The sequence below is a fragment of the Lathyrus oleraceus genome, chromosome 5 (genome assembly GCF_024323335.1).
Source record: "Lathyrus oleraceus cultivar Zhongwan6 chromosome 5, CAAS_Psat_ZW6_1.0, whole genome shotgun sequence".
In the NCBI taxonomy this organism is placed as follows: domain Eukaryota; kingdom Viridiplantae; phylum Streptophyta; class Magnoliopsida; order Fabales; family Fabaceae; genus Lathyrus; species Lathyrus oleraceus.
The window spans coordinates 629,183,225-629,206,190 of NC_066583.1; the positions used below are offsets into that span (position 1 = coordinate 629,183,225).

Below are 22,966 nucleotides of genomic sequence, written 5' to 3' on the forward strand. Positions count from 1 at the left end.
AATCTCAAATAAATTAAGAAATTGATGAGACTATTTTTCATTGACTTATCATGATCCATATATGTTAAGAAAATATTTTTGGATTTTTCAGATAACAAAAAGCATTTTAAAATGAATTAAAACTATTAAAAACCAAATAATTCACAAAAAATATTAAATGAAGTCACAAAAATAATTAAAAATCAAAATATGAAACTAGATTTTTCAAGAATTTTTTTGGCATTGGTCTCATATTTTTGTGACTTCAAATAAAGTATTTATGAATTTTTGAAAATAAAATGAATTAAATGGAATTAAGACAGAAATAATGAAAATAGAAAAAACCAGCGCGCTTGGATCATTTTATTAAATGACATGGCCATGATCTGAGGGCTATGAGGCGCGGTCACACCATGAGCCTTAGTCAAGCGCGTAACATAAGGATTTTAAATGAGTCAAACAAATGAAAGGCCACGATTATAACATTTTAACAAGATCCAATGACCTGGAAGCTCCCAGGTGGGGATGGTGGTGGAAACCATCATCTTATCCGGCCAGACAACTGATTCCGGCCACCACGCGCAGGGATTTGAACTTTAATCAAAATGAAAAAGTAAGGTATCAAAATGAGGCTGGGGTGATGTACATCACCCCTGTAACCATGGATTCTCCTCAATGTTCCTATTTAGAGAGAAAAAAGAGTTTGAAGATCATGGTGTTTGATCTGAAATGGCACGATCTATGAAATTAAGACCACCACTAGCTTGCCTCATGCATGAGGACTTCAGAAAACAACAAAAACTAAAGCAATTCACATTGTATAGCAAGATCTAGATCAAGAAAAATTGAGGTTCTACCTCTGAAATGCAACTTCAAGCAACACGAGTTCTTCAAGCTTTTGATCCAATCTTGTTCTGGAAGTGTAATGATGATGCAAGGCTAAGGAATTAAGACTTGAAGATCAACTAATGATGTTGAAATTCAAGCTTGAAATTGAAAATGAAAACTGAAATTCCTTTGAGTGAGGGTGTGGTTTTCAATCCAGCAGCGTTTCAGATCTCCTTCAGGTAGATTTTTGAATGAGCAAGAGCTTCTATTTATGGCTGGAATAGATGCAAGGTGGTGTTTTGCTCGTGTGCATGAAACTTGGATCCTGCATGCATGGGCCTGTACAGGCGCGTGCAAAGCCCAAGAATGAATGGAAATGAATGCTGAGATCAAATGTAGTTGAATTGGACGTGCACAAGAGGCTGCACAAGCTTGTATTCCAAGTTATGATGTGAATTGCAAAAATGAGCATAAACATTAAGCTCTTCGAAACTCCCACATGAAAAATCCAAAAATGGTCATGTGAGTAATGGTTGGAAAGAACTTGAAATAAGTAATAAAAGTCATGTTGGGCAAAAATTCATTTGGAGTTTGGAAATTTACGAAAACTGGTTGTGAAGTTTTTGGTACAAAACATGTCTAGGTTCCCTTTGAAAATTTTAAACAAAACCAAGCAACTTCAAACCCTTCTGTTTCAATGATGCAAGCCTCAAATGGAAAAACCTTTAACATCAAATTTGTATATCTTTTCAAGATGATCAATTTGGACTTAAATTTTGCATCATTTGGATTTTTCATAAGAAAGTTATGAGCACTTGAAGTTGTATATTTTCAAAATTCAATGGTTTAGGTCCAAAGTGACCTATAATGTTTTGTATTATCACATGTGTTTCTTTTAGGATTATGAAATTTTGTCCAACGTAACATTTTAAGTAGACATCTTAATCTTTCCAATGCATTTTGTATCACCTCAAAATCATCAAAAGGAAATAAGTTAGGTCCTAAGGAAGTTGACCCAAAATTAGGGTTTCAGTCAAAATGACCTATAATGTTTTGCAATGAATGATGATCTTCCAAGTTTCAAATGAATTTTTGATGAACATAAAAGTTGTTCATATGGTTCTTAAGAATATTTTTTATCATAGGGTCATCTTCATTTGACAAACACATCACAAGTTATGTCTCAGTGATCCTCAGTTTAGTCAGATGACTTGACTGGTCAACTTCTCAAGGCCAAACTTCAAATCTTGATGAATGAATGATTGAGAGGCCTCACATAGGCTCATATATGCATAAAATAATGAATTAAATAAATTCCCTTGATTTAATTTGATCATAGGTTGAGGTTGCTTCATGAGCAAGGCACAGTCAATGCATAGTTGAATTAGGGTTTCCTTGGGAAACAATCCTCAAGCCCTTTGGATTATCTTGATCAAATTGACAAATTGAGATACTTGTGAGATATATATGATGATTAAGACATTTTTGGACCATTCTCTTTCTTGCTTTCATCTTCATCTAGCCACTTCATTGAGCTTAGGAGCCTCCTAGGAGCATGGGAGCACATGATCACTTGAGCTTCAAAACAAAAAGAGTTAGTGACATATTTTTGTGATTTTGGTTAGTAAAAATAAAGAAAGCAATAATATACAATACAAGCATGCTTGGTGGTCTCAAACCACTCACACAAGGCCCACCCCTAGGGTTAAGGAGCCAAACATGCTATGATCCTTGAGGCAATGCAATAAGCAATGATATGATGCCATGAGGGATCTTAGGGTCAAAATTAGGGTCTTAAAGATGCCCCTATTTAAGGTCATTCTAGCAGGAGATATGAAGGTTAAAATCTTCGTCTTGACGAGGTAGAATGGGCTTAAATAATAACAAAGACGAATTTTGGTCCCTAAGAGATCTCATGATGCAAATGTATGCATGCAAAATAAAATCTTCATGGTGAATAATTGCCACAAAGGAAAAGAAATCAGGAGAAACTGAAAATCCGTAGGAGTAACACACTCACTAGGGAGACAGAGACTCTGGGGGAAAGATAGAGTAAAAATGCGTGAGCAGGTCACGACTAGAAAACTTGCTGGGAGACACGAAGGGATTCCATGAAAATAAATCAATGGAAAGACTCGAACTGACGCAAAGAATGCATGTATTGGGGAATATGCCAATACAACAAAACTATCCACAAAGGATACTTCGGATTAAAATCCGGACTCAGATGGGGAAATCCATAAAGGATTCAGCTGAGGAGGAAACAACGAGATATTACCGGTTACTGGGTAATAAACTCAAAGAGAGACATGTTATCAAAACACCGGTTACTGGGTGAGAGAACAACATGCTCAGGGAGAGAGAATATCTAAGACTGGTATAAGGGTGAGAGATATCAATCATCCGAAACATCCAAGGAGGACCCAAAAGGCACATCTCAACTCAGGAAAATCTGACTCCACAGGGGACAAAAAGTCATAATAGGGAGCAGAAGGAAGGAACACCAGGGATACCGGTTACTGGGCATATAATAGGTGACCAACCAGGCATGAATTGGGAACATATCCAAGACACTCATCATCTAAAAAGAGGGCTGAAAAAGCAAACTCGACTTACAGGATGGGTATTCGATTCCACAAGGAAATACGAATCTTACTCAAATGGGGAAGAATAAGACTTCGACTGAAGAGTGCATGAGATATATTATCTATTACCGTCAGAACATAGATAACATACTCGCATGGAAGATTATCCACAACCGGTTACTGGGTTAATAAAGGATAAATCGACCAAAAAGAAAGGACATCGGGATACCGAGTACTGGATATAAAATGATGACCAATCAAAGGGAGAAACAATCATTACCAAACAAGGGTAAATGAAAGATGACTCGGCGGGGGATGAATTGCTTAATAAAAGCAATTATCCAAGAGATATATCACTGGTTACTGGGTGGTATACTCAAAAACGAAGGAATATCAGTACCGGTTACTGGGTAAAGATAACCAACAAAGAGGGGATTACATCTACCGGTTACTGGGTAGAAAACCACAGAAATAGGACTTACAACTACCAGTTACTGGGTAGAAGGCCATAAAGTCCACTGGGGAAAAGAATGAACAATTACTGGTTACTGAGCAATTGAGCAGCTAAACCACAGGTAACTGTAGGGGAATAACAAGAAAGGAGTCAATCTAGGAACAAACTAGAAAGACACAATTAACAAGACTCAACCCAATGAGGATACAACTCGGGGGAGTAATTCCATCCCGATACACAACTGGGAGGAAACTGAAACAATAATCATCCACGAGGACATAACTCAGTGGGGAAGAAAAGAAGGAAAGATAGACACTTTTTGCCTCTGGGGCTGACTCTATATGGAGAGATCAGACACAAACATTTGCTTAGGGAAGAACATTTCACCAATAGCAGGAGATAACAAGCAAAGATATATGGAAAAGAATGCAAACATGAATATCTGAATGCTATGATTATGCATGTATATGCATGGTTTATGCATGATTAATGCTGACTGACAGACATATCTAACACAAACAGGCTTAAGAGCCACGAATGGACGTCCGGTATAACATCTCAAAAAGAGAAAGGCCAGGCCCACAAGAGAAATCAACTCTGATGGGGATGCATCAAATACCAGGAAACACCAATCACCGCTGGGGACACAGACCACCGCTGGGGATAAGCAAAGGTCACAGTTTTCGACTGCCGGGGATATTCTAACAATTCTCGGGGACAGGTGACTGGATATCAATAAGATCTATCATAGAAGAAATATACTGGGGATCTCATCAAGGGATGATGTAAAATTCTATGGGGAACAACCACCAAACAGACTCATCAATCAAAACTCCCTTCTAACTGATGGAGAGACATCTCTGCTAAAGGGAGAAAGAACAATTTGCTTCACTGGGGAAGGAAACAACACATCTTCCTCAAAATCCCTCAATACTGGAAGAAATCTTCAGACTTGGATGGGATATAAATTATCAAGCTCGGATCAGGCAACTCTACTGGGGATGAACTGTAAGCGACCAAACTGGGGATAATCTATGAGCAACCCTGCTGGGGATGAAAAGGGAAACAAAACCTTTCACCGACTGCTCTAGACAAACTTCCTGCTGAGGAAACGACTTATCTGGAAAGGCAACTATGCAGGAAACACATGCTAACTCCGCTGAGGACTTCTACTCATACTAGGGAAAGACAAACTTCCTCGTGAATAGATAGCATATCAACTAGGGATGACAACCATATAATTGATAAAACACAAATGCTAGTGCCTGATATAAAGGGATACACGTCTCTAAAAGATCAAAGCAAGGACTGGAACAGAGAGGATCATCCACATATCAATCAAACAACCAATCATGGATTGCTAAGACTCCGCGGGGGAAACGAGCATGTATGCACAAACAAACTATCCGGGATTGCGCTGGATAAACATCCAAAAACTCTGCTAGGGGAAATCAATCCAATAAGATAGATCAATCCACTGCCATCAAAGAGAACTTCTCATATTAGACTCTCTAGGAAGCTGATGATGCATCACTCTTTTTTGTGCTCGCTGGGGAGACAACTTGAAAGCTGATGAAGAGGATATAAGAATGCCAGAAATATGAACAAATGTCTTACCTTTTGGAAATCTTACTATCCTTAGGAGAGCACTAAAGACATTCCATTTATCCTTTTAGTCATTGTGAATGTTCACTTTGTTTAAAAACAGTTTATAAAAACTTTATTTGTTTTAAAACAATGATATTTATCAATTAAAACATGCAAACATTTGTTAAACATAAACAAATAAGAGTGCCAAGAATTGGATAAAGGCTCAAATTTATTTAATAGAATGGTAGTCCGCAAATGGCGAGACTCCATGGATCTTTACAAATTTGAAATTGGTGATATATATTGGAAAAAGGGCTACATTGAACATAATGACCGTTTCTCCACCAACTCCGAATCCAATGTATTTGAAGCTTCAGTTGACGATGACTGAGCGAGAATCTTTGACAGAAGACAGTTGAAGAACAAAGTCTTGTCAGGATGCAGTTACTTGCCAAATCCCTAATTTTTGCCTAGATTGCCCCAGGGCGAGGTACTCAATCTAGCGGGATATATATATTCATTTTTTTTCATGTCTCTAACTTTTACCTGGACCGCCCTTTCGGGTTTTCAATCCACCGAGACGCTCATTTTTGCCTAAGTTGCCCTTTCGGGTTTTCAACTTAGCGAGTTATTCTGTTTTTATTTTTAGGCGAAGTATTTCTTGACTGCATCTGAATTCACAGGACGAGTGAAATCCTCCCCATCCATAGTTGTAAGAAACAAAGCACCGCCTGAAAAGGCTCTCTTAGCAACGTATGAACCTTCATAGTTTGGAGTCCACTTGCCCCTGGAATCGGGTGTGAAAGATAAAACTTTCTTGAGCACAACGTCACCTTCTCGGAACATACGAGGCTTGACCTTCTTATCAAAGGCTTTCTTTATCCTCTGTTGATATAACTGACCATGGCACATGGCAGTTAATCTCTTCTCGTCTATTAAGTTCAACTGGTCATAACGACTCTGAACCCATTCAGCCTCAGTCAACTTGGCCTCCATCAAGACTCTCATTGATGGGATCTCAACCTCCACGGGGAGCACAACCTCCATGCCATACACAAGAGAGAAAGGGGTTGCCCCTGTTGAAGTGCGGACAGATGTACGATAGGCATGCAAGGCAAATGGCAGCATCTCATGCCAATCTTTGTACGTAACCACCATCTTCTAAATAATCTTCTTGATGTACTTGTTAGCAGCTTCAACAACCCCATTCATCTTGGGTCTATAGGGAGAAGAATTATGATGTGCAATCTTGAACTCGCTACACATCTCTTTCATCATCTTGTTGTTCAAGTTAGATCCATTATCAGTAATGATCTTGTCTGGCACACCATATCGGCATATGAGTTGATTCTTGATAAACTTCACAACCACCTGCCTGGTCACATTCGCATACGATGTCGCTTCAACCCACTTGGTGAAGTAATCAATGGCTACGAGAATAAAACAGTGACCGTTCGACGCCTTTGGCTCAATCATGCCAATCATGTCAATTCCCCACATGGAAAAAGGACATGGTGAGGAAATAACATTCAGAAGTGTCGGGGGAACATGAATCTTATCCGCATAAATCTGACACTTATGGCATTTCTTCACATATTTGCAGCAGTCAGACTCCATTGTCAGCCAATAATAGCCTGCTCTCAACATCTTCTTTGTCATGGCATGTCCATTAGAATGAGTACCAAATGAACCCTCATGGACTTCAGTCATCAATAGGTCTGCTTCGTGTCTATCCACGCATCTGAGCAGAACCATGTCAAAATTCCTCTTATAAAGCACATCACTATTAAGGTAGAAACTGCTAGATAATCTCCTCAAAGTCTTCTTATCTTTAACGGATGCCCCAGGCGGGTAAATCTGACTTTGGAGAAAGCACTTGATATCATAATACCACGGCTTATCATCTTTCACTTCTTCAATTGCAAACACGTGAGCTGGTCTATCCAAGCACATCACGGTAATATTGGGAACTTCATTCCAATACTTGACGACAATCATTGAAGCAAGCGTAGCAAGAGCATCTGCCATCCGATTCTCATCTCGAGGAATATGATGGAAGTCAACCTCAGTAAAGAAAGTTGAAATCCTCCTCGCATAATATCTATATGGGATGAGGCCAGGCTGATTCGTCTCCCATTCACCCTTAATCTGATTATCAACAAGGGTCGAATCACCATAAACATCAAGATGTTTGATCCTAAGATCAATACATTCTTCCCAACCCATGATACAGGCCTCATACTCCGCCATATTATTTGTGCATTTGAAAGTTAGCCTTGCTGTAAAAGGAAAATGTGTGCCCTGAGGGGTAATAATTACTGCCCCAATACCATTTCCATATTGATTAACATCGCCATCGAACACCATACCCCATCGGGAACCAGGCTCTGGCCCTTCATCTAGCGTAGGCTCATCGCAATCTTTCATTTTCAAATACAGAATCTCCTCATCAGGGAAGTCGTACTGAACAGACTGATAATCTTCAATTGGTTGATGTGCCAAGTGGTCAACCAAGATACTACCTTTAATAGCTTTTTGAGCTCGATACTCAATATCATACTCAGATAGCAACATCTGCCAACGGGAAATCCTCCCAGTTAAAGCAGGCTTCTCAAAGATATATTTGATTGGATGCATTTTGGATATCAACCAAGTTGTATGATTCAGCATATACTGGCGTAAGCGCTTAGCAGCCCAAGCCAAAGCACATCATGTCTTCTCAAGCATTTAGTACCACTACAACAAACAAGATCTTAGACAGCGCTTTTTTTAGCCTTAGACAGCGCTTTAAAGCGCTGTCTAAACCTCCGCTGCTAAAGGTTTAGACAGCGCTTTTTTTAAATCTTAAAAGCGCTGTCTAAGCCCCCCCCCCCCTTAGACAGCGCTTTGGCCAAAAGCGCTTTATAAGACCCTCTTATTTTAAATTTTTTAGGTATACCTTAGACAGCGCTTTTGAAAAGCGCTGTCTAAGCCCCACCCCCTTAGACAGCGCTTTGGCCAAAAGCGCTTTCTAAGACCCTCCTATTTTAATTTTTTTAGGTATACCTTAGACAGCGCTTTTCAAAAAGCGCTGTCTAAGCCCCCTCCCCCCCCTTAGACAGCGCTTTTGCCTAAAGCGCTTTCTAATCCCCCCCTTAGACAGCGCTTTTTACAAAAGCGCTGTCTAAGGTATACGAATTTTTTGAAGCTTTTGTTTTAAACCACATTTTTTCCAGGTTTATAAACCAGAATTTCTACCTGTTTTCAACCAGATTTTGACAGACAATTATCACATTTTATATATGCCATTTTGGCCTTTTTTCTACCAATTTTTGACGGTATCCGGTCTACTTAAGATTAAACCTAAGTTGACGGTCGCGGGTGCTAAGAATCCGAATGACACGTCCAAACCATTGGGGCGCATCAATTTGTCATACAAAAACCTAATATAAAAACATCATTAACATAAAGTAAACATCATTCACAATCAAAATAACATCTTCATTGTATATATCTTAATGTCAATTATCATTTATAATCAAAATAACATCTTTAAAATGACCATCATCTATTAAAAAAATTTAATCTCTTCATCTTCAATGGATTGAAAATCTTCATCAATATCATCATTCATAATCTGCAAAATAAAAGTAATATAATTGAAATAATATTATTATTTGAAGACTATAAAATAATTAGAATGTAAAGCATTAAACAAAGTTCCTGTGCTCTAATAAACAATGTTTCTTCTCACACATTATTCAAACCTTCTGATTCATCTTTCATGGGGTTAGCCTTTTGTGTATGAAGCATGAAGCTGCTGCATACTCCAACAGCCTCTTCAACTGTCACATAAACCCATTTGTGTCCTATTTCATCTAGGAACTTTGATTTGTTCAGCTTCTTCGTCACCTCGCTTCCCGGATTGACCAAAACGAGCTAAAACCATAGAAAAAAAAGTACGAAAAATCAGCTCGATATTATAAAGTGACAAATAATTTGATATTTAAATAAACTTAGATAAAAATGAGACGCCGAAGAATTACTTGTAGTCCTTTTCTGTCGACCGTCTTCTTGAACTCTTCAAGCATGCTTATTCCACTTGTATCAATGTTCGCAACAGCTGCGAATCAAAATAAACTTCAAGTTAAACTCGAAATCTTTTGAACCAGATTGTTAATTAATCTCTTAATCACTTTTTTATCTAGAACTTACCTGTCATATCCACTATAACATACTGCAAACTAGTACTTCCTGCACCTTTAATTTTCTCTTCCTCTTCATTAATCCACCTTGTAATCCTATAAACAAAAATTTCTACTAAGTTTACAATTTTTCGAATGCAATTCTTTTCTTCTCTTTTTCATAAACTAGTTAGTATTTCACCTCTCTCTTAAATAGCTTGCATTTGCAAAGTAAATCGGCGCGTCAATTTCAAGAATTAGTATTCCAGGAACATGATGTGCATTTGGATAATGTTCTACATTTCTGTATGCCGATGAATTCGGAATGTTTCCTAAAACAAATGTTCTAGGCCTTGCTATAAATAAAAGTACTCTGAGTACAGATATTGCAACCTGCATATTCACAAAAAGCATATATTAGTTTCAATAAGAATAGAAAAATGGCTTTAAAAAAAAAGAGCATAATGATACATACTGCTAGTACTAAGCCAATTTCAACACTGCCAAAGACAACTCCAATATACGCACTGAAACATACTAGAAAATCAAATTTATCGATTTTCCACAAATGGATTGCGGCTTGATAATCTATGAGTCCAAGCATTGCAGATACGATTATGGCGGATAACACCACTAGAGGAGTGTAATGGAACAAAGGTGTTAGGAATAACAATGTCAACATCACTGCTATTGACATTACAATGTTTGATGCAGCAGTTTTGCAACCAGCATTGTAATTCACAGCCGAACGAGAAAACGGTCTTGAAACAACATGTTGAAATTTGTTAACAGTTGACGCGGATACTAATTGATACTAATTGATGATGAAATTTTTACCTGTTGTGAGGTAGCAAGAGGTTAGTGAACCAAAAATATTCATGGTGCCAATAGCTATCATTTCTTTATTGCCATAAATATGGTAATTCTTGAACATTGCAAAGCTTCTTCCTACTGCTATTCCTTCCTGCATAATCATGAATTTGGTTTTCAAAACCTTGTTGGCATGATTAACTATAAAGTACGGACACCAGAAACATGATATCGGTCGTCGGTACTATTAGAGAGACAAATAAATGTAGAGAAAGAAATGAGAATTGAGATGTACTTACTGCAAGAGCTATTATACCAGTGATGAGTCCAGTTTTGATGGCTGTGCTCATATAAGGTGACACAAACACTAAATCTATTAGAGAGACAAATAAATGTAGAGAAATAATGTTTGAATAATGTGTGGAATACACATATGCGATGTACTCATGACACTCTCACCTGCAGGATATCCAGAACCAAAGTTCCTGTGTATATTATCAGCAGTCTCATCGAGCACCCAATCTCTTACAGCTCGGTCCCTCGTAACCTGAAAGGTTGGATTAAAGATTTTAAGTAAACAATAAAACATTATAGTATACTGATGTAACAGCACCAAACACCAAAGTTACAATACTAGAATGAACATTATGCAAGAAAATCACTTCATTATGCAGCTTTCCATGAAGAGAGTGGTGGAGTATCAGAATCCTTCCATGTACTTATACCTTCCATATACCTATCACCCCTAACAGCATCTGCTAAGGACTCAACTTCTACCAATTCTTCTGGTGTTAGTTTGACAGATAAAGCACCTATGTTTTGATTCAAGTTCTCAATTTTGGTTGTTCCGGGTATCGGGCACACGTCGTTTCCTTGGTGATGAAGCCAGGCTAGTGCAAGCTGAGATGGAGTACACCCTTTCTTTGTAGCCAGTTCATTAACTTTGTCAAATATAGTTTGGTTCTGCTACAGGTTTTCAGGTTGAAATCGAGGCAAATGCTGCAACATTAAGGTATATCATTATCAAATAAAGACGGAATTGACAATTTCTCTGACATATGTTGATCACTACAGGAAATATGTGATTGAATAAGTAATTGACATGAATTTCTGTAAAAGTATGATTTCGACAAACCTTCCGGTGATCATCCTGTGACAAACTCTCAAGCAACTTTGTTCCTAATGAAAAGAATCCTCGCCCAAGAGGACTATATGCCACAATTCCAATACCAAGTTCCCTAAGACAGAAAATCATAACTCATCAAGTTAGAGTTCATATCTACATAAGATCGAAACTTCAGATTGTGTGTTTGCGTATTAGTGTCATGTTCTGTGTCTGTGTCAGATCTAGCAGAGTACACGAAAGAGAAATACTTGATAGCAAAACATCTCACCTGCAAGTTGGAATTATTTCTTCCTCAACATCTCTTGACCATAGTGACCATTCCAACTGCACAGCTGTTATTGGATGAACGGCATGTGCTCTTCTGATTGTTGCAGCTGAGGCCTCAGACAAGCCGATGTATTTTATCTTTCCCTCTTCAACTAGTTTTTTCAACTCTCCAATCTTACAATTAAAACCAAAAAATATTATATAATATCAACAAATAGTTCATTTTCAATCAAAGAGAGTCGAAAAGAAAAGAATCTAACCGTGACTTCAATTGGAAGACGAGTATCAATCCGATGCTGATAATAGAGATCAATAGAATCAATATCAAGTCTCTTCAAGCTACCTTCACAAGCTTCTCTCACATAAGCTGGATCACCACAGATCTCAAATTTCCCTTCCCTAGCTCTGACTCCAAATTTAGTAGCCAATTCAACTTTCTCTCTCACCTCTCCCTTCAAAGCCTTTCCAAGAAGGAGTTCGTTGGTGTGAGGACCATAGATATCAGAAGTATCAAGAAAAGTGAGACCAGATTGAATGGCATGGTGGATGAGAGCAATCATGTCAGGTTCAGGTTTAGGGGGACCATAGAAAGCAGACATACTCATGCAACCAAGTCCTTGTGAGGACACTTCCATTCCCTGAGATCCCAACTTCATTCTTCCTACTTTTGTCATTGCTTTGACTCTGATTGAAACACCAGACAAATCTCCTATGATATTGATATATACTATGTTAAAAGCATATGCCAAATTATTAAAACACTTGGGCCTTATTTACTGCATTAACTAAATAAGTTCCTAAAATTCACCAAAGAAAAATAAATATGGGGATGTGAAATTACAATACAGGTTCAAGCAGGGCATTCAGAACAGTTTCTTTTGTGGGCAATGCAGGTATTGCACCTCTCTCAGTCACAGTCAATGCACCACAAGCATTGGCAAACTTGAGAGAATCTCTCAGTTGTTCCTCTTTCTGCAAGTTTAAACCACATGATGTTTAGAAAGTTATGTACAAAGAAGAAAAAAATAATGTATATTGAATAAAAATAACCAGGAAGATATCATAGAAATAGTAAGCTAAAATTTTAAGACAGTAAAATGCAATGAAAACTTTTTAAATTGAACACTTCTTTGAGACAGAAAAACAATGCTCACGTGAAGTAATGAAAGATCTGTAGCTAATTGTGATAATATTCCGGCCACAAACGCGTCACCAGCTCCGGTTGTGTCAACTGCATCCACCTTCATTCCCTTCACTCTACCACTAAACTCCTGCAAAGAAATAGATAGGACAGATGTTATTAACGGTGGATATGGGCAAGCTTAAAATCCTTCATAGCAATATGGCAGATGGAAAAGGTTTAAAATCATGGTTGTCGTCTTGTCGATAATACACTATAACTAGAAGCATAAGTGTTATTAGAATTTCAAACTAATAATTTTTCACTGCATGATTTTTTTTGTTAGTAATTAATTTCTTAAACATAGATGTCAAACAATGCAGATTGATTAATAACAAAGATAATTAATTACTTTTGCTTAATTGAGGCCGGAAGGAGTAGGGTTTTTGGAAGGCATACCTTGGTGTAATATCTGCAGCCTTCTGAACCTTCAGTAACAAGCAGTAGCTTGAGGTTTGGATGGAAAAGTTTTCGTACAACGGCGTCATCGTATGGATTTTCACCATTTGTAAGAAATGAAATCTCTTCTTCACTTATCTGAAAATACAATTATCAGATTGGTTTTGTTAGAGAAGGTATTGACATAACCCTGTAATTCGTATTCTAAACAATGGAACGGAAACTAAAGAATAAAAGAACCTTGATGATATCTGCAGTCTCCCATATACTCAGAATCCCTTCTCTAGCACTATCTGCAGAAGGCCATAAAGGAAGCCGCAGGTTAGGGTCATAAGACAGAAATACGCCGGCATCTTTTGCTGCCTTTGCAGCAGCTATATGTGCCGATTTGCATGGTTCTGTTATAAGACTGATCGACCCGTAAATAAAGATCTTGGCCTGCCAGAAATAAATAACAGAAGAATTTTACAACAATAATATATGAATTAGGTAGAGTTAAAGTGGAAAACGTTGGAAGAACATAAGACTCGACCAATGTTTTGAAGTTTTAATTTTCACCTTTCTGATTAAGTCCAAGTCTAGTTCATCTTCTTGGAGCAGCATATCAGCACTGGGATTACGATAAAACATGAACTCTCGCTCTCCGTCACTCCTCAGTGTAACAAATGCTAAGGCAGTACGTGCACCAGGGTCAAAACGCATCCCTTGGTTGTTTACATTATTTTCCTTGAGTATATCAGCAAGCATATATCCAAATTCATCCTCACCAACCTATTTATGTTGAAAATGAGTTTGGAAGAGAACTTTAAGATTTCTGATTCATGAAACTAAAATACAGTAATGCCAAACAACAAAAATTACTTACTTAGGGGCACCGTCGAAGATTGGTTGTAACCAAAACCAAATATTTAACTTACGATTAAATAACACAAAATATCATTGGTGCCAATTTAATTGATTATAAAATAATCAGAAAAAAAAGAGAATGAAGTTGATTGAGAAAGTACCGGCGAAACTCAAAGTAGCTAGGGTTTTCTTGTAGGAGAGAGGACAGTATAAACAGCCATAGACCATAGGACCAAGAACGGGACCTCTTCCGGCTTCGTCGATTCCCATTATGCAAGGCTCCGATGCCCATTCTGGAACCATAGCTTCGGATCCCATTTTCGCACATATAATGGGGTTTAGGGGAAGAATCTTTCACACAGGATAAACAAGCTCTGATTGAGGGTTGGAAAAAGGGGGAGTGGATTTGGGAGAAAGAGAAGCAAGCTCTGATTGAGGGTTTGGGAGAAGAATGTAGGATTTTTAGGATTTGGGAGGGAATAACTTTTTTTTCGTGACATGGAGGGAATAAAGACTTTAGACAGCGCTTTTGGTTTTAATTTTTTTTTTAATTTAAAGACTTTAGACAGCGCTTTATCAAAAGCGCTGACTAAGGTCTATATTTAAAAGCGCTTTCTAAAAGCGCTGTCTAAGGGGGGGTCTTAGACAGCGCTTTTAGAAAGCGCTGTCTAAGACCCCCCCTTAGACAGCGCTTTCATTATTTTTTTGGAACATTTTCCGTGTTTTATTTTAATTTTAACCTTAGACAGCGCTTTCTTTTAAAAGCGCTGTCTAAGATGCGCTGTTAAAAGTCATTTTTGGCGTAGTGTACCGAGACTCACAATCAGTGAACTTCTTACTCAAGTAGTATATCGCATATTCTTTCTTTCCTGATTCATCTTGCTGACCCAACACACAACCCATGGAGTCATCAAGCACGGTCAAATACATAACCAATGGTCTCCCTTCAACAGGCAGAGACAGAATCAGAGGCTCAGACAAATACTCTTTGATACTATCAAAGGTCTTCTGGAAATCCTCGGTTCAATCATGACATTGATCTTTCTGGAGGAGCTTGAATATAGGCGCACATGTGGCAGTCATGTGAGATATAAATCTGGAAATATAATTCAAGCGGCCAAGAAAACCTCGGACTTGTTTCTCTGTTTTGGGCGCAGGCATCTCTTGTATTGCTTTGACCTTGGCAGGATCAACTTCAATACCTCTTTCACTGACAATACAGCCCAATAACTTGCCGGAACGGACTCCAAATGTACACTTGTTCGGATTCAGGCAGAGTTTGTACTTCCTCAAACGCTGGAAAAACTTCAACAAGTGTTCTACATGTTCAACTTCCGTTTTCGACTTTGCAATCATATCATCAACATACACCTCAATCTCCTTGTGCATCATATCATGAAACAAGGTAGTCATAGCTCGTTGATACGTGGCTCTGGCATTCTTCAAACCGAAGGGCATCACTCGATAACAGAATGTTCCCAAAAGTGTGATGAATTTGTCTTCTCCATATCCTCGGGTTCCATTTTAATCTAATTATAACCGTAAAATCCGTCCATAAATGAGAAGACATTGAATTTAGATGTATTGTCTACCAACATATCAATGTGTGGTAGAGGAAAATCATCTTTCGGACTAGCTTTATTCAAGTCACGATAGTCCACACACATTCAGACTTTTCCATCTTTCTTAGGCACATGCACAATATTGGCCACCCATTGAGGATATGTAGAAGTCACCAGAAACCCCGCATCAATTTGCTTTTGAAATTCTTATTTAATCTTCACTGCCATATCAGGATGAGTTCTTCTGAGCTTCTGCTTCACAGGTAGGCACTCAGGCTTCAATGGCAAGAAATGTTGCAGGATATCAGTATCTAGACCAGGCATATCTTTATACGACCAGGCAAAGACGTCGATATATTCTCATAGCAACTCTATCAACCCCTTCTTTACAGACTCTTCAAGGAGTGCCCCAATCTTTACTTCACGAATGCAGTCTTCAGACCCCAAGTTGACTATTTCCAGATTCTCAAGATGTGGCTGAATGATCTTCTCCTCGTGCTCAAGCAGACGGGTAATCTCATCAGGAATCTCTTCAACATCATCTTCTTCAGCTTCAAATACAGGGAACTCAAAGTTGGGAGATGGTGTTGGATCATTATGTTCAATGGGTTTGATCAACCTGCATAATGATTTTGAGTATAAAAAAGATTTCATAATTCAAACAAGACAAATCATTATGTAGATGAAAAGATTGATTTTATTCTCTTTTTAGGGTTTTATGGTGATCACCAATTTCATGCAAAAATCAAAAAGGAAAAATAATTTGGAAAAACAAACATTTAACAAGTGATTATTGAATGAATATCATTGTATTAATCGAAATGTGCCAACAATGTCTTCACTTCTCCTTTTGGCATGGGAGAAGGGTTTTCAAACAAAATGAACACATTACGTGGACTTATGGATAACTGTTGGAACATCGACAACAACCCAATTATTGTAGATTCTGCCTGGTATGACAAAGTTGCCAAGGTCTTTCTCTTCATCATCTTCCACAACGACAATAGCTTCCTGATCTTCAACAGTGTGGATGGAACCTCCACTCTGGAACAGCCCACGCTCATTAGAAACACCAGAAGAGTATCCTATGCCAGCTTGGGATTTGTTATCTTCCAATTTGATCATTTTCCCCAAACCAGTAGTAGCACCATGCTCAATGGCCAACTTCGTGTCGTTGTAGGAGACAGATGAAGAAAGTCCTTTCCTTGAAGGCTCAGCAATAGACAAGGCTTGAAACGGAGTCCCAACCTCATCCTCAGCATTAATGTAGGAAAATGAAGATAGATGACTGACCAAGAGAGCCTTCTCTTCCCCTATCACCACTAACTTCTTGTTTTTCACAAACTTCAACTTTTGGTGTAAGGTGGATGTCACGGAGCCTGCCTCGTGAATCCATGGTCTGCCAAGCAAACAGCTGTAAGACGATGAATATCCATGACCTAAAAATTAATCTGGAAATCACTAGGTCCAATCTTGATTGGGAGTTCCAATTCTCCGATCACGGTTTTGCGCGATCCATCAAACGCCTTCACTACCACTCCACTTTGCCTCATGGGAGGCCCCTGGTATGAAAGTTTGGCCAGAGTGGATTTCTGCAACACATTAAGCGATAATCTTGTATCCACCAACACATTGGACAAGGCATCATCCTTACAGATCATAGAAATGTGTAGAGCCAAATTTTGGTCTTTTCCCTCCTCGGGAAGATCAGCATCACAGAAGCTCAAATTGTTGCAAGCGATTATATTTGCAACACTGTTATCAAACTGCTCTATAGTGACATCGTGATCCACGTATGCCACGTCGAACACCCTCTACAAAGCTTCGTGGTGTGGCTCAGAATTCATCAACAAAGATAAGATAGATATCTTTGATGGAGTTTGTAGCAGCTGATCAACAACATTGTATTCACTCCTCTTGATGAGCCTCAGCATCTCATCACCATCCTCTTTTATAATGCCAGACTGGCCAACCAGGATAGAAGTGTTATTCTTCACAACAACAGGGTCAACACCCTTCACAACAGGAGCAAGATTATTAGAAGAAGAAGTCCCCACGGGACCGGCAGGATTAACAACAACCTTCTTCATGACATCTTCATGGGATTTCGGCGGAGCCGAGAAAACACGACCACTACGGGTCACACCACTGACGTCAGAAATGCTAACCACAGAGGTTGAGGGCAACGACACCTCCTTCCCATCTTCTACCATCACAACGTTGTATCTGTAGGGAACAACCTTGTCTGGTGAATACGGGACAGGGCCCGCTGGCTTGATCACAAGAGCTGGTGATACCTTCTTCTTGCTGCCATCATATTTGACGACAACAGGCTTAGGAATCCTGAATACAGGGGAGATAACATCGACTTCGTCCTCGTTACGATTCTGAAGTATTTCAATCATTCCCTGATCAATCATTCATGGATGTCCTTTCTAACTTGTCGGCATCCTCTCTCGTTGATAGTGCACACCTGGCACCTATCATGGTCATGCTCGTAATGGATGTGTTCACACAACAGCTTATGCATCTCGACCAAAGATTGCCTTATGTCTATCGCATCCGCGAAAAACAACCGGCGGGAAAAACAAAACAAACAGAGCCGCCACCGTGCGTTATTTATCCCAAAGAGGGAAAGGAAACGCTCGAAGTAAACCTGGAAAGGAAATGGTCTCGCGACCAAAGAGAGATGGGATCGGGAGTCGGTTATGCGAAGGGAAGGTATTAGCACCCCTACGCATCCGTCGTACTCGACGGGATCCACGCTCAAAAAGAATAGAAGAAAGGTTGCTAAACACTGCTCAAAAGAAAACACACACACACCGGAAACAACACAGGTGGGATAAGAGAGGAACGGGCTCGCTAGGATATCGCATCCTATGCCTACGTATCTCATCGGGAATGAGAATCAGAGCTACCGTAGTTCGGCTCACGCATGCCAAACAAAACCCACACAGGAAACCGACTGCCAATCGCTGGACTTATGTCAGACTCCACACAAACAGGCAAACATGGAAACCGAATGCCAATCGCTGGACTTACATCAGACTCCGAACCAACAAACACACACAGGAAACCAACTGCCAATCGCTGGACTTATGTCGGACTCCAAACACACACAAAAGGGGTTAACCGGATGCTGAGTCGTCAAAAGCAACAAAAAGGTTGAACAAACAAGCTAACAGGGAGTCTGGTACTCGAGCCTGCTAGCTATCAAGCAAACACACACAAAAAAGAAAAAGGGTGCCCGGAGAGATCTCGTACGATCTCCTGCCTACGTACCTCATCTGGTATGAGGATCAGGGCAACGTAGTTCCCCTTAACAGGGGAGAAACTCTCTCCTAACCAGAGACTGGGAAATGACAAACTAGAAGGGAGCCTGACTCGAGCCTAATAGTTATCATGCAATCCACAATGGTCCTAGGTTAAGGTTTCTATCTAACTTGCACAGGCAGCAAGCTACCCTAAACAGCACAAGCAAAGTCATACAAACACAAGAGCAAGCACACACACTATATACAAACAGATGGGCTCACACAAGGTTAAGCTTTAGTCGAGGGGTCATGTCAACCTCGACAAACAAGCCACTGTAACAGGGTGATGTTAGCTCTTAACCCTAACATTGAGAGTTGGGGTGAAGTTGATGAAATGGGAAGTGAGGGTAAGACCTCACAGCTCTTATCCCTGGCCTGGGAGAGCTTCAGACAAATGAAAGTGCGGGAGTTCAGAAAGTTGGAACTCTTCTCCATATATGACTGACTCAACAAAGATCTTGGGTTAATATCCACAATGCATCAACACAAGGTGTGAGCAAAGTGGATGACACACTGAATAGCAGGAGATTGACTACACATCTCTTTTATCTGCCAATTGCCTTAACAAAGGACTTTTCCTACTTGGCACAAAGATAAACATACACAAGCATTGCCTCTTAAGGAGGGCTTCAGACAGGTGCCTGCCCAAGTAACAGGACAGGTCTTCCAGACTACATGAAGTCAGAGGAATTATACCTCAGTGGTTAAGCAACCAAGCAAAAGCAAAGTTCAAAGTGAACTTAAGCAACTAATGTACCTGTGGAAACATCACACAAATCAGTTCAACTGTACAGACAAACAGACAACATGAATATCAAACAGTCAAACCCAATGAGCAAAGGCATAAGCCAACAAGTCAAACTCAAATGAGTTAACAACCCTACAAAACACACAAGGTTAGTATTCAAAAGTAGACATCAAAGGCTCAAGTGATAGAGCACCAACAACTATGGAACTTGAATGCTCAACCTGAAATCAAAACTCAAACATAAGCAACCAACCACTAGGTCAAACCCTAGGGTCAAAGATGGAGGAAAAATCCAAAACAGAACATGAAATTTAACATGAATCAAATTCATTCAATCAAGAACACAATCCAAAAGGTCTCATCTCAATATCAATCACCAATAGCATTTCATGAACCAAACATGGCAAGGTATGCAAGTTGTGATCACATTGTGACACCAGAATGAACAAATGCACATTAATTCAAAAATGATTCAATTAATCTTGGAAAAAATCATGGGTAAACAGAACATACAACATGATCATCACACAAAAAATCAAGGCAATTGGGCAACATTAGGCATGGTAATCAAATTGCATAATTCAAGGTAAGCACAATCAAGCACATATGTGACACAACTTGGCACACCAACTTAGCACAAGCCTAAAACATAAATGAAACATGGTAAAAACCTCAAACCAAAGCCAAAACACCATTCAACATGTCTAGAAATAGTGTGCAAAATTGCACATTCATTGGATAAACCACAAGCATTTCACAAAAGAATGAAATTCAATGCAACTCAAAAGCTCACATATGACCATCTAGAATGAAAAATCTCAATCAAATCAGAAATCAATCCAAAAATTCCACCAAAAATCATGAACATTCACAAAATTCATATCAAACATCATACAAAAAATCAAGGCATTTGGAATTCATTTGCTATGGAAAATTCATCAATCATGTTGGACATCACAAGGTGTGACACAAATTGTCACACCTAACTTAGAAAAATCATAAATCAGCAATGGCAATTGATAAAAATGAAAACTCAACACCAAAATGTCCAGCAAGATGTCTAGTTTCAACATGTAAAATTTCATGAGCATTGGATTAAAATTGAGCATTTCACAAATGAAGAAGCAAGGCAAGGTACAAAACATGATACATGTACAAGAACCCTAGGGCAAAACAAAATCCAGCCAAGCACAATTTGCAAAATAATATTCATAAAAAACTAGACAAAAAATATGACATAATGCAAAAAACCACACAATTTTTGGATCAATATTTGATTTGTTATGCATTTTTAAAGGTGAAGAAAAAATAAAGAAAATGAAGAACAATGCATGAAATGTGAAGGAAGAAAATGAATTGAGCAATTGGAAAATGAGCATGGTCTGGATTCGAACCTAGGAGCAATTCAAATGGGAATTGACGCGCGCTGCATGGGCTTCCCATGCAGCCAATCACAGGCGAGCCCTAGCGCAACCTAAGGCAACGCTTTAACGTGGCCAGAATGCATCAAGAAAAACTGTGGCCTTAGCTCTGAAACTCATCTTCTTCACGCGTTCATGCATGAACAGTGAATCCTTCAACCACCTCAAGAACATTCGTTCCAGATCTCAAATATGAGCACATGTACATGAAGATCTTTCATTATAGATCAAGAATCAACTATTGGCTAAGCATATAACATCATAAACAAAGAGAATCGAACAATTCAAGTTTCATACACAAAACTTCAAATCACCATAACTTGTTCAATAATGCATGGATTTTAGTGGTTCAAAGCTCAGAATCATCACAACAAAGAGATCTACAAGATTAGCATAACAATTTCAAGAAATAAAGAGATCGAATCTGTGACCTCTTGGAGTGCAACTTTGTAATTCGCGTGTTCCAAGCCTGGCAATGCTTCAAAAGTCTTCTTGAATGCTTGTACAAGTGAATGGATGAAGGCTTGAGGTTCAAATGCTCTTGATTCAACAGAATTTTGATTTCACCATTGTTGCTTAATCTTGATGTATGCTTCAACCTTGCCACGATTTCCTTTGAATCTTCCTTCAATCTTGCTCACAAATGCTTCAGAATGAGGAATTAATGAAGAGAAAGTGAAGTTATGTGAAGAAATTTGGAGAAATTTTGAGAGAGAATTTTGAGAGACTTTTGTGATTCTAGATCTAAGATTGGGAATTGTGATGAATTCTGTTATGATTAAGCATTTATATGCAATGTTAATCATGTTTAATTAAGCCTAAACCAAATGCTAATGAAAATGGATTAAGTTTGGAGGTGTTTTGCAAATTTGAGTTTTTCACCCTTATGCATGAAAATGCATGGTGAACAGTACGAATTTCCACTTAATTTCCCTCAAAATGCTGTTTTGGAGCCAATGGTGATGGTCACATGTGCAAATGATGTACAAAATTTAAATTCCATTTTCCCTCCAAAAATCAAGTGAATTTCCAAATATTTATGTGAATGTAATTCATGCCATGTAATGCAAAATTTGGAAACTATATGTCAAAACAAGAACAATGCAAAAAGAGCCACTTGATTTGGAGTTTTGGTTGAGAAGTTATGCCCATTTGAAGTTCCATGTTCACTTTGTCAAGATTGAACCATATCTCCTTAACCACACATGAGAAATCCATGATCCATGACTTTTTGGAAATAGGAGAGAAAGATCTACAACTTTCATATTCAACAAAATTTCATTTGAAGCTTTCTTGATGATGTAATCTTGAGTTGAAAACCTTTCCATTTTTGGCAATTTCAAATTACAGGTCACTTACTATTTTTGTAAAGTTTTGTCCCGACTTTATTTTCTTCAATGTTGATGTTTGAAAAGTCAAATGAGACTTGTTTGAACATGAATGAAGTATTTCTAATCACTTCCCACCTCCAAATCCAACAGTTGACTTTGCAGTTGACTTTTGCAGTTGATAGATGACTTGGCCATGCACAGATGATTTTGAACCTCAACCACTTGATGAAATGACTCCAACATGAAACCCTAGCTTATACAAGCTCCATAAAACCATATGATGATCCCCATCTCATAAAAGACCTCATCTCCTTGAAAAATCCTGATTGGTATAATGCAACTGATTAGGGTTGACCAGAGGTC

The 22,966-nt window shown here is 38.7% G+C and overlaps 2 protein-coding genes and 1 pseudogene across 2 annotated transcripts; all 3 read right to left on the reverse strand.

Annotated features, from left to right (window-relative positions):
- Window positions 1-9,149: 9,149 nt before the first annotated feature.
- LOC127082549 (sulfate transporter 3.1) lies at window positions 9,150-11,055 on the reverse strand. The gene is made up of 8 exons (XM_051022784.1): window positions 11,044-11,055; window positions 10,869-10,956; window positions 10,709-10,782; window positions 10,075-10,413; window positions 9,802-9,992; window positions 9,631-9,716; window positions 9,462-9,538; window positions 9,150-9,354 (listed from the first exon to the last, which is right to left on the reverse strand). Exons 1-8 carry the CDS (start codon window positions 11,053-11,055, stop codon window positions 9,166-9,168), a joined length of 1,056 nt encoding a protein of 351 aa, XP_050878741.1. The 3' UTR covers window positions 9,150-9,165.
- A 5-nt stretch (window positions 11,056-11,060) lies between these two features.
- Window positions 11,061-12,529, reverse strand: LOC127087340 (probable aldo-keto reductase 2; annotated as a pseudogene).
- Window positions 12,530-12,552: 23 nt separating this feature from the next.
- LOC127082550 (probable fructokinase-6, chloroplastic) lies at window positions 12,553-14,545 on the reverse strand. Its single transcript, XM_051022785.1, has 6 exons — window positions 14,453-14,545; window positions 13,940-14,152; window positions 13,622-13,819; window positions 13,382-13,519; window positions 12,957-13,073; window positions 12,553-12,774 (listed from the first exon to the last, which is right to left on the reverse strand). The coding sequence occupies exons 1-6, from the start codon at window positions 14,543-14,545 to the stop codon at window positions 12,640-12,642; spliced, it is 894 nt and encodes a 297-aa protein (XP_050878742.1). The 3' UTR covers window positions 12,553-12,639.
- Window positions 14,546-22,966: the final 8,421 nt, after the last annotated feature.

Coding starts and splice junctions, on each gene's coding strand:
- LOC127082549 (XM_051022784.1), bottom strand. Junction 9,717..9,801: donor GCAAGCTATTTAAGAGAGAG/GTGAAATACTAA, acceptor TTTTGTTTATAG/GATTACAAGGTGGATTAATG. Junction 9,355..9,461: donor TCGACAGAAAAGGACTACAA/GTAATTCTTCGG, acceptor CTATGGTTTTAG/CTCGTTTTGGTCAATCCGGG.
- LOC127082550 (XM_051022785.1), bottom strand. CDS start 14,545: ATGGGATCCGAAGCTATGGTTCCAGAATGGGCATCGGAGCCTTGCATA. Junction 13,820..13,939: donor ACTTGGACTTAATCAGAAAG/GTGAAAATTAAA, acceptor TATTTCTGGCAG/GCCAAGATCTTTATTTACGG. Junction 13,074..13,381: donor GCTGCAGATATTACACCAAG/GTATGCCTTCCA, acceptor ATTTCTTTGCAG/GAGTTTAGTGGTAGAGTGAA.